Source organism: Motacilla alba, chromosome 1A, assembly GCF_015832195.1.
Source record: "Motacilla alba alba isolate MOTALB_02 chromosome 1A, Motacilla_alba_V1.0_pri, whole genome shotgun sequence".
In the NCBI taxonomy this organism is placed as follows: Eukaryota; Metazoa; Chordata; class Aves; order Passeriformes; family Motacillidae; genus Motacilla; species Motacilla alba.
In genome coordinates this window covers 14,054,579-14,071,066 of record NC_052031.1, presented here as the reverse complement: position 1 = coordinate 14,071,066, position 16,488 = coordinate 14,054,579, and the positions used below count along the sequence as shown (strand labels likewise).

The following is a 16,488-nucleotide window of genomic DNA, read 5'->3' as shown; positions in this document are numbered from 1 at the left end:
CATCACATGTTTTAATCTTCCTTCCCTTTCAGGGCAGGTTTCTGCAGAGATGGGAATGTGCACAGTGCAGGCAGTGAGGGTGTCTCACACCCAACAAGCACTGCTGCTGGGCACTTGGTGGTAGGCGTACCACAAAGGATCTGAAATCCCACTTAATTGTTCTCTTTGACTGCATCAAGCATAGGCTTCCTACTCTTCTCTTCCAGGCCCTTGCTAACCCAGTATATCAGCTATTGTCACACTGTGTTACTCCTGCCTCTGCTTTGCTACTGTGACAGCTGCATGACCGCAGCACTCCGACAGTACTTCAGTATTTTTTGAATGTGGATTGTGTTTCTCGAACTGACCCATAAAAACTGTACCACTTTCCCTTCCTCATTCTTGCAACAGACCAATTTCCTGGATGGCATATTAAAGAAGCCAACTGTGTAGGTCTAATAAGCCCCATACATATTAGGATGAGTATGGGGCACTCCATACTTGTTCTTCCTACACGGTTTGACTTGCACAGCTAAGAAGTTCAATTAACAAAATGTGCAGTCCTCACCAACATGCAATAACATAGCCATGTCATTGGGCACTACTGAACCACAATGACAATTTAGATTCTCTGCTGTAATTACTCACGAACAAACTGATCCCAGGAGCACACCTCAAGAAGATCTTTTAGATTAGGATCTCATCTTTTTCAGTGTAATTATGCCACACAGTAGGCGTAAGTATTCCTCTTTTTCCTTCTTAGCTATTTCACATTTGAAACATTCCTTCCCACTAACCATGAGAAAATATGATTGATTCTGTGATATACCAAAAAATCCTACAGAGCAGTAGGTAAGCATTATATAGGGAGATATATATTATATATCTCCTTATAATATTATTATTATTAAATATTATATATTTCTGCTATGTTCTTTATAAATACATACACACATATTTTTGTCTCCTGTTGGCTGATTCTTTGACTTCATCTATTTGAGCCTAAATCCCAAACTTGTGATGGCTTGCATTCCCCAGGAACTTATTCCCAAAGGGACAGCATAAATGGGGGAGTTTTTTAAAATAAAGAGTAAGATTAGTGCTTATCTTCTCAGTAAGGAAAATGCCTGAAAAAATTTAATTGTGTCCTACACAACTATCTTTAATATTAGTATATTATTATGATGATATATTGCTATAAGTAATATATTACTATGATGAGACAGACAAAAAAAAATTAACAAAAGAGTAAGTGTACTCAGCTCTGGACCAATGAGAATAGGGGTGAAAGTGGTCATTATTTAGGACTTCTCCCTTTCAGTGTCCCAAGTCCCCAGCTCAGAGAGCACAGTTTTGCTACATTACTGCTCCAATCAGAAGCTGTATTTTCAAAATTCAGACTGTGATAGCAGGAGAGAAAAGGCTGACAAGTAGGCGTTGAATTTGTGCCTTAAAAGATGCACTCATCACTTACTAGACTGCACACAAAACAATGTTAAGGATATAAATTCCCAATTTTGTCGCAGTGTGTAGCTGATGTTCAGAATGAAAGATGGTTTCAAAGACTGACTGAAGCTTTGAGTTTAGGCTGATGGGAGTTCCTCTTCTGTGGCTGGTTATTTGAAAGTGAATCTCCACATTTTCTTTATTTTCTCATGTATCTCGAGAGGAAAGAGTTAGTGTTTCCATGCAATCTCAGGTTTAACAAGAAAACTAAACACGGCCTTAACATTTCCGTTTAATATTTCCTCTGACAAGTTCATTTTTCTTTATTTTCTCATGGAGTTCTGTTTCCTATTCTATGTAATAAATACATACAATTTTCCTCATGAATGGATTGTGGCATTGTAGCAAAGAAAAACTGTAGCAATTTTTCATTCTGGCACGCTTATTATAATTCTTCACAATAATTGTGAAGACACCAGAAATCAATCTTTTTCACTTTCACACCAAATTGTTATTAGAACAAGAAAAGGAATTATTCACCTTAACCCCTTAAGGATGCATTCACATTAATACAGCAAATACTGTTATTCCATTTTGAACAACTTGCTATGTAAAACATGCCTCGTCTTACTCATCTTTTATCCTTCAGAATAAATCTTCTATAACATGAAGGTCAAACCACATGAAGTCACAGATGGAATGGAATTGTTTTGGAAAACTGGTAAGCAGCTACAACAGCCTACAGATTCATGCTCTATCAGTTTCAGCAGAGGGAGCATACCTCCCTAACCTAACACAAGTGTGGAAGAACAATACAGCACAGCAGCCAAAGAGGAGATTATCATAGACACAGATACTGAAACATTTTAGAGAAAAAAAGATCAGAACTACTAAATAATGACTATCAATACACACCTGCTCTAAAATTTATTTTTAATTCCTTCCTCTTTCTTTCAGCAACATGGATACATTCTCATTAAAAAAAACAAAACCCATTGTTTTATTTGTTTCAAAATCATGAGTTATGAGCATTCTGATAAAAGCATTGGAAGATTATTAACTTCTCTGATCATGTGCTATTTGGATCTCTGAGATTACCAATAATGAATGCAAACTCAGAAGAAGGTTAAAAAAGAAAACACAGTATGACTGCTGAGGTTTAAGAATTTAGTGCTCCCACTGAGACTCTCCAAACCAATGTGCCACTCACTCATTTCTCTTCTTCCTGCAGCGGGCGGGAGAGGAGAACTGGAGGCACAAAAGGTAAAGATCATGGGTTGAGATTAGAGCAATTTACTGGAAGCAGAAAAAAGATAAGGAAAGAACAGTAACAGCAACAATATTAATAACAAAAGCGCGCAAAAAAGAGGGAGTGAATCACGTGCAAAAAGTGCTCAGCATGGAGCTCAACTTAACCGCAGTTGACCTGACCAATGCCTCCTGCTCCAAACCAGCATTATCTGTGTGCTCCCTCCGGCTCAGAACCAGTGTTATCCAACCACTCCCTACGTCTCAGAACTGGCATTATCCAACCACTCCCTCCAGCTCAGAACCAGCATTATCCCAGCGTTCCCTCCAGCTTGGAACCAGCGTTATCCAACCACTCCCTCCGTCTCAGAACCGGCATTATCCAACCATTGCCTCCGGCTCAGAACTGGCGTTATCCAACCATTCTCTCCAGCTCGAAACCAGCGTTATCCAACCACTCCCTCCGGCTCGGAACCAGCGTTATCCAACCACTCCCTCCGGCTTGGAACCGGCATTATCCAACCACTCCCTCTGGCTCGGAACCGGCGTTATCCAGGCGCTTGCTGCAGCTCAGAACAGGCGTTATCCAGCTGCTCCCTCTGGCTCGGAACCGGCGTTATCCAGGCGCTCCCTCTGGCTCGGAACCGGCGTTATCCAGGCGCTCCCTTCGACTCAGAACAGAACCACCACACCGCTCTTTCCACCACACTCACACACGCGGACCAGGCTCCGGCACAGTCCTTGGCACAGTCCCAAACAGGAACCATTCCCAAGCAGTGGTATGGATGAAGCCATGCTGCTGGCTGCAGGGAGGGCTTGATGTATAAACACACCTTCCCAGAGCCATCTTATGTATCAGTTACACACAAAAACGAGTTTAAAGGTATTGCTCAATCAGTCTGACAACTTGATACCTTGCTAGGTTGTTAGAGCTCTTCCTCAAACAGGCTGGGCAACAGCCCCTAAAGACAAACTTGATTTGTATTTCAACACCAATCTCTGGTTTATGTTTCATATGTCTGAAACAAGACCAGCCCAAACAGCTGAAAAACTACAATGATTAATTTTTTTTATATAAAACCACATGCAGAATGCTTTTCAAAGGTTATACTAAGACAGCAGAAAAAACTACAGTTGCCCATAAAGAGGGATACACAGTAATTTGTGAATTCAAAACACAACTCCCCTATTTTCTAAAGAAACTGTTGCTATCTAGCTTTACCAACTTGTGCAATTTAAAAATGATTACTCTGCACATTTTAGTCAGTTTATAAATGCAGTCAAGAAATATGAGATTGCAACAACATCTAAACAAACACGGAAATACAGATGAAACTTCAATAAATCATCTAAACCATCTATCTAAATGATCTATGCAGTGCTGCAGTATGAATTGCACCTCTATTCCTTCAAGAAAAGGTGTTACCTTTCTTTAAAACTTCTGAGATAACACAACATTCCTGTGCAGTTTAGTCCATTGCTTTACTAAGTATTTAGTCCAAGAGTCTTCCTCAAGGAATAGCCTAAATATTTGTGTGCGTAAAAATTAGACCAATCCCTATTTGTTTACTTCCTTCATTCCCTGCCACATCCTTGGGACAAATATTGAGAGCCCTCTCTACAGCAACCTATCAAGAGCACAAGGCTTACGTACTTATTCCTACCATCTCCCTCTTCCCCTTTTCCTGCCCTTTTTCCTCCCTTCCTCCACCACCTCAAACTTTGCCTTATGGTATGCACCTATGAAATCTCTTCTTTTATTAAGCCTTAAGTGTTATGACAAAAGCAGCTTAAACACAGCTGTATCTAAAACCTGGCATCGCATTGGTTTGCAACAGTTTGCCTATTTCTGTAACTCAGCTCCATCAATGGGCTCTGAAAAATTCATATTCAACCTCTGCTCATCATATATACAAGAAAACACGTCAATACAGCCTGCTAGAATCTATGCTTCAGCTTTTGGAGTTTTAAAAGAAGAATAAATGAAAGTTGAACATGAACCACTTAAAAACTTCCTGAAGTAATGCAGATAGCCTAACTTTTGTTTTCTTTTGAACAAGAATACTACTGTCCAACTTCTTCCACTGTAGTATGGAAGAGTTTTTGTGCAATGCAACTGAGAGAAGAAAAACTTTCATGGGCAGAATCTGTCACTAGAACAGCCAAAACAACTGAACCCTGAAAGGAGGCAGAAGAGCTTCTAAGCACACATGTTCTTCTTCAGATCTGCATCAAAAGCAACAAATCTCAAGGTAACAACAAGACAGGAACAAACACTCCCCTGTTTAACATCATGATGTTATTCATCAAACACTCTGAATGAAAACAGTGGTTAGGAGTGGAGGCAAATGTGCATGTTCTTTAAGCATCTCTAGGCATATGTTTCCTTTTTTCTACAGGAACTTTTCTCACATGCCAGAAAGCATAAGAGGAAACAAGAGCAAATTAAACTCTTGTTTCTGTGACTGTCTCATTTGCAGAGGAAGTGCACAGCAAATAGTCTATGCAAGAAAAACACAAGAAAGGAAGCTGGATCAATTAATTATGGATTGCATGGGAAACAGCCTTTATCACTAACTTTCCACAGACCCAAAAGTGTTGTAGGGCAGATCAATGAGATCAGTTCTTCATTCCCAAGAGCCAGAGTCAGCAGTGCCCTGGCAGCCAGGAAAGCCAAGCATGTCCTGGGGGCATCAGGCACAGCATCACCAGCTGGGCAAGGCAGGAGATGGTCCTGCTCTGCTCTGCACTGGGGCAGCCTCACCTCCAGTGCTGGGAGCAGGTTTGGGTGTCTCAACACAATAAAGATCTAAAGCTATTATTCCAAAGAGGGGCTATGAAGATGGGGAAGGGTGTGAAGGAGAAAGCCAAGAAGTGGGTGAGGTCACTTGACTTACTCAGACTGGAGGAGAGTGAGGGGAGAGTTCACAGCTCTCCACCTCTTCCTAACAAGGGGAAGGGAGGGCCAGCCACTGATCTCTTCATTCGGGTGACCACTAACAGCATCCAAAGGATCAGCATGAAGCTGTGCCAGGGAGGTTTAGGTTGGACATTAGGAAAACTTTCTTCACCCAGAGGGTGGTAGGGCACTGGAACAGGTGCCCCAGGGAAATGACCACAGCATCAGATGTGATGAAGTTCAAAAAAACTTTTGGACAATGCTCTTGGGCACATGTGGCGACTCTTGGGGCGTCCTGTGCTGGGACAGGAGTTATGCTTTCCTGCCAACTTAGGATATTCTATGACATACGTGCTTTAAACAGGACCAAGACCAGACTGAAGCACAGCATTCTCCCTGATCCTGTGGCTCCAAGGTGCCTACAGCTCAGTGCACCACACCCTTGTTGTTATTCAGCAAACGATTTGAGTGTTACAGTGGTGGTAATTGTAAGAAAGACCCTAGCAAGGCACAATATGCCTTCTTTACTATACTCTGTTCATGCAATGTAGATACAAACTCAAATTCTGACAGCACTTTTTCTTCTGGTTTTCCTCACCACGACAATGGCAGCCTTAGTGCTTAACTGAGTTTTAGTATCAGATACCACTGTATGTCAGCTGTGTCCTTGCTTCTCTCAGAAATGTGACATACGGGACATTTCAAATTTGGGATTAACTACACGTGTGTAATGAACAAAGGTGAATCCAACATCACTTGAATTCAGCTTGGGAAATATTCATCACTCAGAAGAAGCAGAACCAGTGATTCTTCTTGAAGAACTGGAATTATTGGTTCATCAATAAAGTTTTTCATTCTTCTGTCACTTAAAATGCTTCTACAACACTGCATCCTACCTGAGCATTTCAAAGGGGACTTTACAGTTACTTAATTCCACACCATTATTTTTGGTACAATCCCAGCTTCTGCCTTCCTCTATAAAAGGGAACTTCATTTCAGTATTCTGCCTTTCTCTGACAATTTTTAATATGCTACAGGAAAGTGGATGCCAATCTTTTTAAGAAAAACTCAACAGAGTTGAGTTGATTGAAAATCACATGTGAAATATTGTTCCTAGGGACATTTTCTATTCTTGGCTAGCAATGTCAATTTGTTCTTCCTAAATACTAGTTTATATTTAACCATTTAATTTTATATCACCTATGCTCTTCCATAATTTCAGAAAACAATTAGCCATTCTTTCACTAAAAGGACCCCTGTAGTCTAAATGCAGTAAAATTCACCATGTTACTCAAGTACATTGCCATGCTTCCTGTAGGAATTATTAAATTGAAACGTAGCAGTGGTATATATAAATGCTACTCTGGGCATGACTAATCCAGTCCTCACAATGGTTCAGGATATTGCAGACCAAAACTCTTATTTTGTCACTTTCTTCCTAACGGCAACTTACACAAAGAAGAATAATAAATTGTTCTGGCAAACTTGCCCCAAGATTTTCCCCTGTATGATGCTGCACAGAATATCTCACACCCTATCTGAAGGACAAAGGAGTGCCCTTCATGCTCCCCTTTTTTTTCCACACCCAAGTCTCTTGATCGCCTCAACAGTTGTTTTCCTTTCTCTTCATCTTAGTGCCACCAGATATGAAAAGAAAAATAAAGGATTAACTACTTGCAGCTGTCTCATTGTTCATTCTAGCTCTACAAAGTATTTTTAATCTCCTCTTCTTACTAAACTCCTCTTTAAGAGTGTGATATCTATTATTCTTTGTGCATAGCCTAGAACAATGGAGTGCATTATTAACTAGCCCGTGAGTAGCTGTCACCAGCACTATAAGTGTATTTTATGTATAGAGCCCACATTGCATATATACACATACATATGAATAAACACACATCAGAGATATCTAATTAGTTAGCTCAATAAATTTTAAGAACTGAAATTCCAGAATAGCTAATTTATCCTAGCTTACTTCTGCTTTTTAACTCTACATAGCAATGACAGCTCATTAATACATTCTCAGCATGTTAACAGGAACAGCTGTTAAATAATAAATGCTGTGCTGTATTATTTTCAGTAGGTGCTTCAGCAATTAAGCTCTGCGTGCCCAATTCCTGGCTCAGTTAGGAAAAATAACTATCTTATGCAACCAAGCAAAATACTAGCCATTAGCCAAAGAGTAACTATTGTGTTTGCTGGGTCCTCAGACAAGGGAAGGAATGATGAATCTGACTCCATGTTCTTAGAAGGCTAATTTATTATTTTATGATACTATATTATATTAAAGAATACTATACTAAACTATACTAAAGAATACAGAAAGGATACTTACAGAAGGCTAAAAAGATAACAATGAAAACTCGTGATTCCTTCCAGAGTCCTGACACAGCTTGACTGTGACTGGTCATTAAGCCAAAACAATTCACAGGAAACCAATGAAACAACCACCAGTTGGATAAACAATCTCCAAACACATTCCACATGTGAGCAAAACACAGGAGAAGCAAATGAGATAAGAATTTGTCTTCCTTTTTCTCTGAGGCTTCTCAGCCTCCCAGGAAAATATCCTGGGCAAAGAGATTTTTCAGAAAATATGACTGTGACAAATAACAGAAATATCAAAATACCCATTGTAGAGAATTACTGTTCTCTGTGAGGAAATGTTGGAAACCCAATGCAAATCAACACACCAGAACCTCGTGTATTTCTGTTTTATTTAAGTCAATCCACTCTCAGGCAGCACAACTCCTAGGTCCGTGCAAGAGAAGTAGAGAGAACCTATGAGCAGAGGCATGACAAAAAGGCACCCTGAAGTCACACACTCCCAGAATCAGTCTGCAATATCATTAATCAGATGCAACATGAAACCACATTCTACAGCTAACTCTCTGAATATTCACCACTAGCTGGGAGAAATATTCACCAGAAGAAAATCTTCAAAAGCAGTCAAGAATCTACAATATTGCACATTTCAAATTTTAAAATAACTCTTAGCCAAACAGCCTAAAATTAGGAGAAGCTCATATTTGAGGAAAAAAACCCCTACATTTCATTTGGTCTGCCTACATAATACATATGGCATTTCCTAAATATGAGAATCAGCTTTGACTACAGAAGGCTCTTAAGCTACCAAGCATAAAAAAACCCAAACCCAACAGCTACCATCTAGCTTTTCCCCTTGCAAGGTGTTTTGATTGCCTTAATCTACACAGACAACTGTTCAATTAAAAACAAGGTATTTAAAAACATGGATAGTACTGCAAACATCCCTGTGAAATTTTATATTATCAGCATAGTCTGATTTATGTTTTTAATTTATATTTTAACAATCAAGTTTCTTAAATGTACTGTACTTCTCTGACAGTCATTTATCATTTAAGAAGAAAAGTAAGAACTATCACCTTTCACAGGCTTTCTTGTTTGAAAAAATAGTTATTTTAACTATTAAAGCTACCACGAACTTAATAAAAGAGTACACACAGTGGACTGCAGCATTTCCTTGTTCTAGCTTGAAATGTATTCACATGATTTACATCTGATTTACTACACCACCTGACTCATTATTCTGAATAAGATAACTGTTCTATCTCTCACAACAAGACCAAAATACATGAAATATTAATTCCCCACAGAAATTATTTCCCCAATAGTTGCACAAAAATTTCAGACTTATACCATGCTTTTAGTTTCCTTTTAAAAATGAATGTTAATTTAATATTAAATAAACATTAAGAATAACTGACTGGGGGCTTTATTTGTGCAAGTATTAGCTTTTCAAACAATCAAACTCTCGGAATGCAAAAGCTTATCACACATCTGTTAGAAGGACTGCATTCATTACTGTCAGCTATCAATCAGTCACAGTAGAACTCTCCTTAAAACATGAAATGTGATTTGCATAGAGCCCTGCTCGCTGTTGCTGAGCACTAGTTAACAAATCATTCCTTTCATTTCAAGCTACAGTACCTCATGAAGTATTATCATAACTCACAGCATCAGAATATTTGGAATTAATTACATTTTCTTACTTTGTGCTACATATGTGAAGTTGGTGAGGCACTGGCACAGGTTGCCCAGAGCAGCTGTGGATGCCCCATCCCTGGAAATGTCCAAGGCCAGGCTGGACAGGGCTCTGAGGAACCTGGGATAGTGGAAGGTGTCCCTGCTCATGGAACTGGGTGACCTTTAAGGTTCCTTCCAACCCAAACCAATGTGTGATTCTATTACATGTGATTGATTGTGTAATTCTATTATATGCTATGCACCAATCCTGCAAACCTCTTTTTTCCTCTACACCTCCTCAGTAATCCTGAGGATTTTCACTAGTATTTTTACACTGACAAGGGACTACCTGACAGAGGTTGTAAATAGCAAAACTAGAAGTCTGGATAGAATTACTGCATCATGAAATACATTTATTAAAAATGACCTGAAGTTGAAAACAAAGAGCATTTTACATTGAATATGGCATACTGAAATGACTAGGAATAGCTCGCATCTCCTGCTCTCCTGACTCTTATGAGTCAGCCATGAGTCTCATTAGATTTCATGGTGACTTTCATGCCACATTTTCAGATTCATAGTACTTCAGACAAGTAAGATCCAGATTCTGGGCCTCACAATTTAGAAAAAAAAAGCCTTAAAAAAAGCCTAAAGGACAAGACACAGCAGAACAATGAGGAAAGGGCAAGAATATTAACTTTTAATGATACATAATGTGGAGGAATCTGTTACGTGTAATGGAAATAAGGTAAAGAGTCCTCTAAGCCAGCAAGAACCAAGTCAACTTGAATAATACAGAAACCAGCACCAGGCAAGGCAGGTGCACACCCAACACAGCCACATAGCACCACCACAGGAACAGTGCTTCCAGACCCAACCTGCCAGCTCTGCACAGCACAACACACCATGCACACCAACCACAGTGAGATTTCCAACACAGCTGAACATTTCTTCATGCATAGCTGATCACGAAATTGCAGTTTCAGGCTGTCTGTGGGGTAAGCAAGGTAACCCTGCTTACATTCAGATTACATTCAGTTCTTGCTTTCAGCCTTCAGATCTGCTAGAACTGAAATTATTTTCTTTAAGGAGCGGGGGTTAAAAAAAAGCTTAGGTTTTTAATAAATTCCACAGCAACAAGAAAAGCTCGTGCAAGTTCCGTGACCTGAAAACTTGGCTACATTTTTCAATGAAGCAGGTAACAAATTAGAGGTTAGCCCAAGTCCGACATATTTAAAGAACTTTGAAAAATGTCATATTACATTTTACAGGACAATCACTGTCAGCATAATGTTTCAACTATTATGTAGACAAATGGAACTTTATTCAGCTTACCTGATGCACGTCTGGTGAATCGGTTTACCGCTGGAGCTGAAAGAAAACAACATTTTCATTATTTTTGTAGTAGTCCAACTTGCTTTAAACATAACAATGTTATATTTCATTCCAAGTGTGACAACTACAAACACCAGATAAGCATTGTTTTTGTATCTTTGTAGGAACCCATTCACTTTAACTTTTAAGTAGCTTTTCAGGAGATGGTACATACTAACTAAAAAGCTTTTGAGACCATTTTCAGCTTTCTAAGAGTCACTGTTACTTACTGCTGTTCATGAGTGCATGTGAAACATTTAGATCTGCATCTCCATTATTTATTGAGTACATAGAAATTGGCATCTTGCAAACAATAATGCAAGCAGGGTATGTAAAAAAATTACTTCATTTTTACAAAATATACCTCTTGGAAATCTGGCACTAAAGATACTCCTATAGAGAAAAAGATTAATTTGTAATCACATTAAAAGATCAACTTTTGCTTTGACTAACCTTTAAAACTCCTTAGGTAAGTCAATAACAATGCCAACCCCCACCAAAAGCCCAGTGCAAATGTTTTATAGTGCCATCCTGGCACATCTCCAACTGCATGCTGCAAACATTTGTAATCAGACTCCTGTCTTGTTTCCAACTGGGAGAGACTGCAAAACATGACTTAAAACACATGGCTTTGCCTCCATTTCATTTCTAGGTTTACCAGCTTCTTCAAGAGTGACTAGAGATAAAATAGATAAATAGTTTTATGTTTTGCCTTCCAAATACAACCTTCTGACTTCTAATTAATAAAAACCACTGGTCTTGAACTCTACTTTCATGTGATGTATTAACTGCTGGAATAAAGAGCAAGAAGAAAATCTGAATGACCTAATTTCAAATGTGGGCAGCAGCCACATTAAAAATGTATGCCCTTACAGTGCTTATTAATATTCAACCTTAAAAACTGCTCTTCATTTTTACACAGAACTGAAAAATGAAAAATATTAACATTTTTATTTTATTCCACTAAATTTTACATGGGAGTTATGCATCACGTCTTGAACACCTAAGCCAAGAGAAAAAATGGCTGAGAAAACAGAAGAGACAGTAACAACAGCCTGAGATGGAACTGACTTCTTACTCCTTTAGGGACAAAAAACCAGAGCAAAGCTACAATTTCTGAACAGTCACAGATGGTTTGTACAAGCACACACAGGAGTGACAGGTCCAAGTGGCAAAAAAAATACACTGGGAAGCCCAACTACAGAGGTTTGGAGTGCTAGCCACAAGGAAGGAAACCTCTGGTTAATAAGCTGTTACACAAACCCCAAACACATATACAGAATATACAGATGAGCACAAGAGTAACATAACCAGCAAAGTTATTCTGAAACATGAATTCTAATTCCCCTGAACAATTTTTCTCTAAATAAAAACACAAAAAATGTAGACACATTTTTATCAAAACAGACAGCATATTTTATGCAACTGCTGTTTTGTAATATGGGGGCTGTTTGATTCCTCAAAACTGTTTATTTTGTCACTACTGTTCTGGGCCAAATTCATTTCAGGACATCAGTCATGACTGTCACCATCAGATGGCTGAGTTGTTTCCTCAAGCAAGTACATTTTACAGCAGGTCTCAGCAGATGTGTTCATATTAAAAAAAATGGAATCTGACATATTTCTACCAAGAAACCATAAAATAATGTTTTGCTCCCATTCAAAAGCTTTCCCCAAACTCAGGGAGGGGTTTTGCTGCCAGTTCTGCATATAATCTGTAGATATGAAGATTTAACTCCTCTAGACAGCTACCTCAGCGCATCCAAAAAAAAAAAAAAAAAAAAAAAAGGAACATGTAGCACAAAACTAAGATAATTTGAAACAAGTTACTGGGATTGTCAAAGAAAAAGGTTCTTTTTCAGCTACATAATTCTAAATTCACTCTTTTATTTGGCTACAAGAAGCTTAGTTTATTGTGCAACAGACTTTACACATTATTTACTGTTAGAAAAAAAATAGCAAGAATGTCAGAACCTTGATCAGCAATTATTTTTGAGCTTATGTGAATAATCAGTGTTTCAGCAGCAACCAGACAAAGCCTTCCTGCCCAGACTGGGATTTCATGGAGGTCATCCAAATGTGTTACTGGGAGATTTAAAAACAGAAGCCACAGTTCCTTGTTATGGAGCAAGTTGAACTACTCTCTATTTTTCTGGTAGTAAATCACAATATACTTCAGTTGTCCAGAAAGGTGGAAGCATTAGCACACAAGAAAGTCTCAGATAATAATCAGCCCTACAGGAATTTAGATGTTTTCAGTACAAAGTAGATGAGTGGTCAACCAGGTCATGTCTGGCAGGATAAGCAGAGTAAGGTGGGCAAAAGAAAGTCTAAGATACATTTTTCTTGAGGCATAAAACAAATACTAAATTATCTTTCAAACATGTCAGAAGTGGAAAGTCTTGTCTCAGAAAAAAGTGGACAAATCAATGACAGAAATATTCATTGAGGGATATTAAATGCTCCTCCTGGAGCCACACAGCATCTGGAACAGCAGAGAGATTCCCAGGGAAGAAACACTACTCCTTCTGCCTGTGATTGCCACCTTCCCTGGATATCTACTTTTAGCCACCACCCTTACTGAGATCTGAGTTAGGCTGACTCTTAGGTTTGGACTGAGATGACTGTCCTGATTCACACAGTTCAAGTGGAAGTGGTACCCAGAGAGACAGGGATGCCAAGAGACAGTCTTGGCATCCAGGTTGAATTATGAGGGCAGCATTGAAATCCCTCTCACAGGACACAGGAATCTTCAATCAATACTTCAATCCACAGGTTCAAGCCCCGAGCTACACACAGGTAGAAGTGGTGCTTAGGCACTGTGATTTCCACCCCGCTGCTGCTTCAGCTGCTTCCCACCACTACTCCCCTCTCTCCCCTCAGCCATGTGCACACACAGGTTCTCAGGACTCTGAGAGCAGGTACAGCAGAAAGCAGCTGGCTTTGGGCTCTGCAGGCTGCCCAAAGGCTGTTCCCTCCAATATGGACCCTTCTGGGAGGGTTAGCCCATCCCAGATTCAGGCAGCTGCAGCACTGCTGGCAGGCAGCTCCCAGCTCCGGCTCTCCAGCAGGAGAACTCATGGGGAGGGAATGGGTGTGAGGCAATACCCACGAGGTTATGGAAGGTAACTCTACAGCAAAAATGTACTTAATCCTAAAGGTTATAGTCACATCGTGCTGAGGGCTGGTTGTTCTAAATGCTTCAAGCCAAACAACTTGCTAGAAAAACACCACAGTAACTCAAGAGTGCCACACTCATCCCCACTAATCTGTGCAAAATACAGAAGAAACAAAACTCACGGATTGCAAAACCTCACCCTTGGAAAAGGCAGGATTTTTCCCAATAAAAGGCATAAACAGACATACAGATAAATTCCGAACATGTCCAGTGACATTTAATATTTTTTGCAGTATCAGAAAGAGTGCTGCATCACAACAAATAATGTATAGGTTTACAAACATGATGTCACTCCAATATTGAATGTGACTCCTCATGTTCTACTTTGTTTCAACCAAAATCTATTACAAACTTCACAGGGGAAAACTATCAGGGGGTGGGGTGGGTGTGCATGAGAGAGAAATGACAGAGGTCGGTCTCCTGATGAAGTTTTGACTAAATTACCATTTGAAAGGGCACAAACTTATGTGACATATTACAGTAGTTTGACTCTTAGCACTACATAAAAGAGAATTCCACAATCTGTCACTTGTTAGCAACTGAAATTCATGTTTGAAAATCCTTGCTCAGAGAACTGTATGGAAGTACAGCTTCTAAAATATCTTGGCAATATAGATCAAGCAAGTAAATATAAATAATTGGTAAATGATCAAGAGCAGCATAACTTTGTAAGTAGATGAGGAAATGGGAGTCTGTGGGGTGGTCTGTAGAGTAGCAAGCCTAAGAAGATAAAGCTATCAAAGCATCCTAACTGGGCATCCTCTAACCTGTTCTGATAGCCTGAACTGCCTCTTTTTGCAAACTCACAATTTAAATGTTTTTGCTTCAGAAACTGCCCAAGATTCTTGTGCCATTAATGTCACCTGGAATAAGAAGCTAAAGACATCACAGCCATTAGATATGCAGCCTTCCTAAGAAGTCAGGCACTGTAAGCCTGGAATTCAAGAAGAGGCTCTGCTATCAGGGGCTGTTAAGGACATGCCTGAGCACTCTCTGACAGCCAGACCAGCTTCCTGCAGGTCTGCAAACCACAGCAGAGACACATCCCCAGGTGTGCTGCAGAGCGCAGGAAACCCTGCCTGTGCCCAAGGCAGGGTGAGGACACTCCACTCCCTGCAGCTGCTCTGGGGGACAGAGGCCAACAGGAGACTGCTCACTGTCCTGACACACCTACAGCAACCCAAGGTAATGCTCTTTTAGAGAAAAACACACAAAGCCAAAATGCCTGCTCAAAGTGACAAAGGCTGGCAGGGGATTAGTGATTAATCTTCAGTGTCAGTAAAAATCAGAACACTTTCCACAAGCCTCACTTTGAATTAGCCACTGCCATTTCTTCATATGGCAAAGGACTCAACGCCCTTTAAAAAAAAAGAAAAACAAATAAATCAAAAAACCCTTAAAAATTAAACTCAGCTATTACATGTTTAAAATCTTCAATTTAGCAGCCCATGGCACCCCAAACCCTATCCTCATTTACAAAGCAGGAATACTGCTAATGTAGCTTAATGGATAGACAAAGAGAAACATCCACACCACAATGTGTCTTCCTTGTGTGGAAAGTGCAAATGCCCCAGGTGAGCTTAAGAAACAAATGTCATATCCAAATTATATTTTTTTTTCTATTCTATTGAGGGCAAAACTGTGTTAAAGCTCTCAAAGACACCACTGAGGTCAGTGGGTCAAACCTAGCCCAAATTTGAATAGGCTGAGAACCTGCTCTCAACACACGGTCTGATTTTATTCCATTTAACTCCACTGTTTTCAGTAGAGTTATTCTTGATTTACCTATGGTCCTTTCATCATATACATCAAAAACCCAGGCTAAATCTTAACTGATGAGGATCATGGGCAGTATATATTATATATTATATATATATATATATATATAAAATATATATAATATATTCCACCTTTTCAGTTCCAAGCTTACCTATTTCTCAAAGGTCTCAACTTTCAGAAACTTTTGAATTATGCTTATTGCAATCACATATTATGCTAGTTAATATTCACTTGTCTTCTTTCACAAACAGATTATTAAGTAGAATGACCAAACCAGAACAAAAGCAAAATCAAATCTAAATGAATGCCTCTCTAAAATACATGCTTTAGTCAGATTCATGTTTTTATGTCCCAAATGCAGGAAATAGAGTTAACTTCCCATTACCCAGGACAATGATAGGCTGGGACACCACAGACAGTAACAGCAATTTGGAGCACTTCTAATTTCCCTCCATCGTAGGAAACTTTCATTTTAATTCAGGATTAATCCAGGTAGAATGATTGTTTCAGAGGCTGAGACCAACACAAGAGAATACAGTTATGTTAATGCACCTTCACACTGATAAGACCTCACAAAATC

The 16,488-nt window shown here is 39.3% G+C and overlaps 1 protein-coding gene across 1 annotated transcript in view; it reads right to left on the bottom strand.

The window, feature by feature from the left end:
- The window catches only part of PRKAR2B (protein kinase cAMP-dependent type II regulatory subunit beta), a 75,817-nt gene that overhangs the window by 35,278 nt on the left and 24,051 nt on the right, over positions 1-16,488 (bottom strand). The window contains exon 2 of the mRNA XM_038153487.1: positions 10,913-10,948. Within this exon, the coding sequence (XP_038009415.1) occupies positions 10,913-10,948 (36 nt within the window). The remainder of the gene's footprint in view (positions 1-10,912; positions 10,949-16,488) is intronic.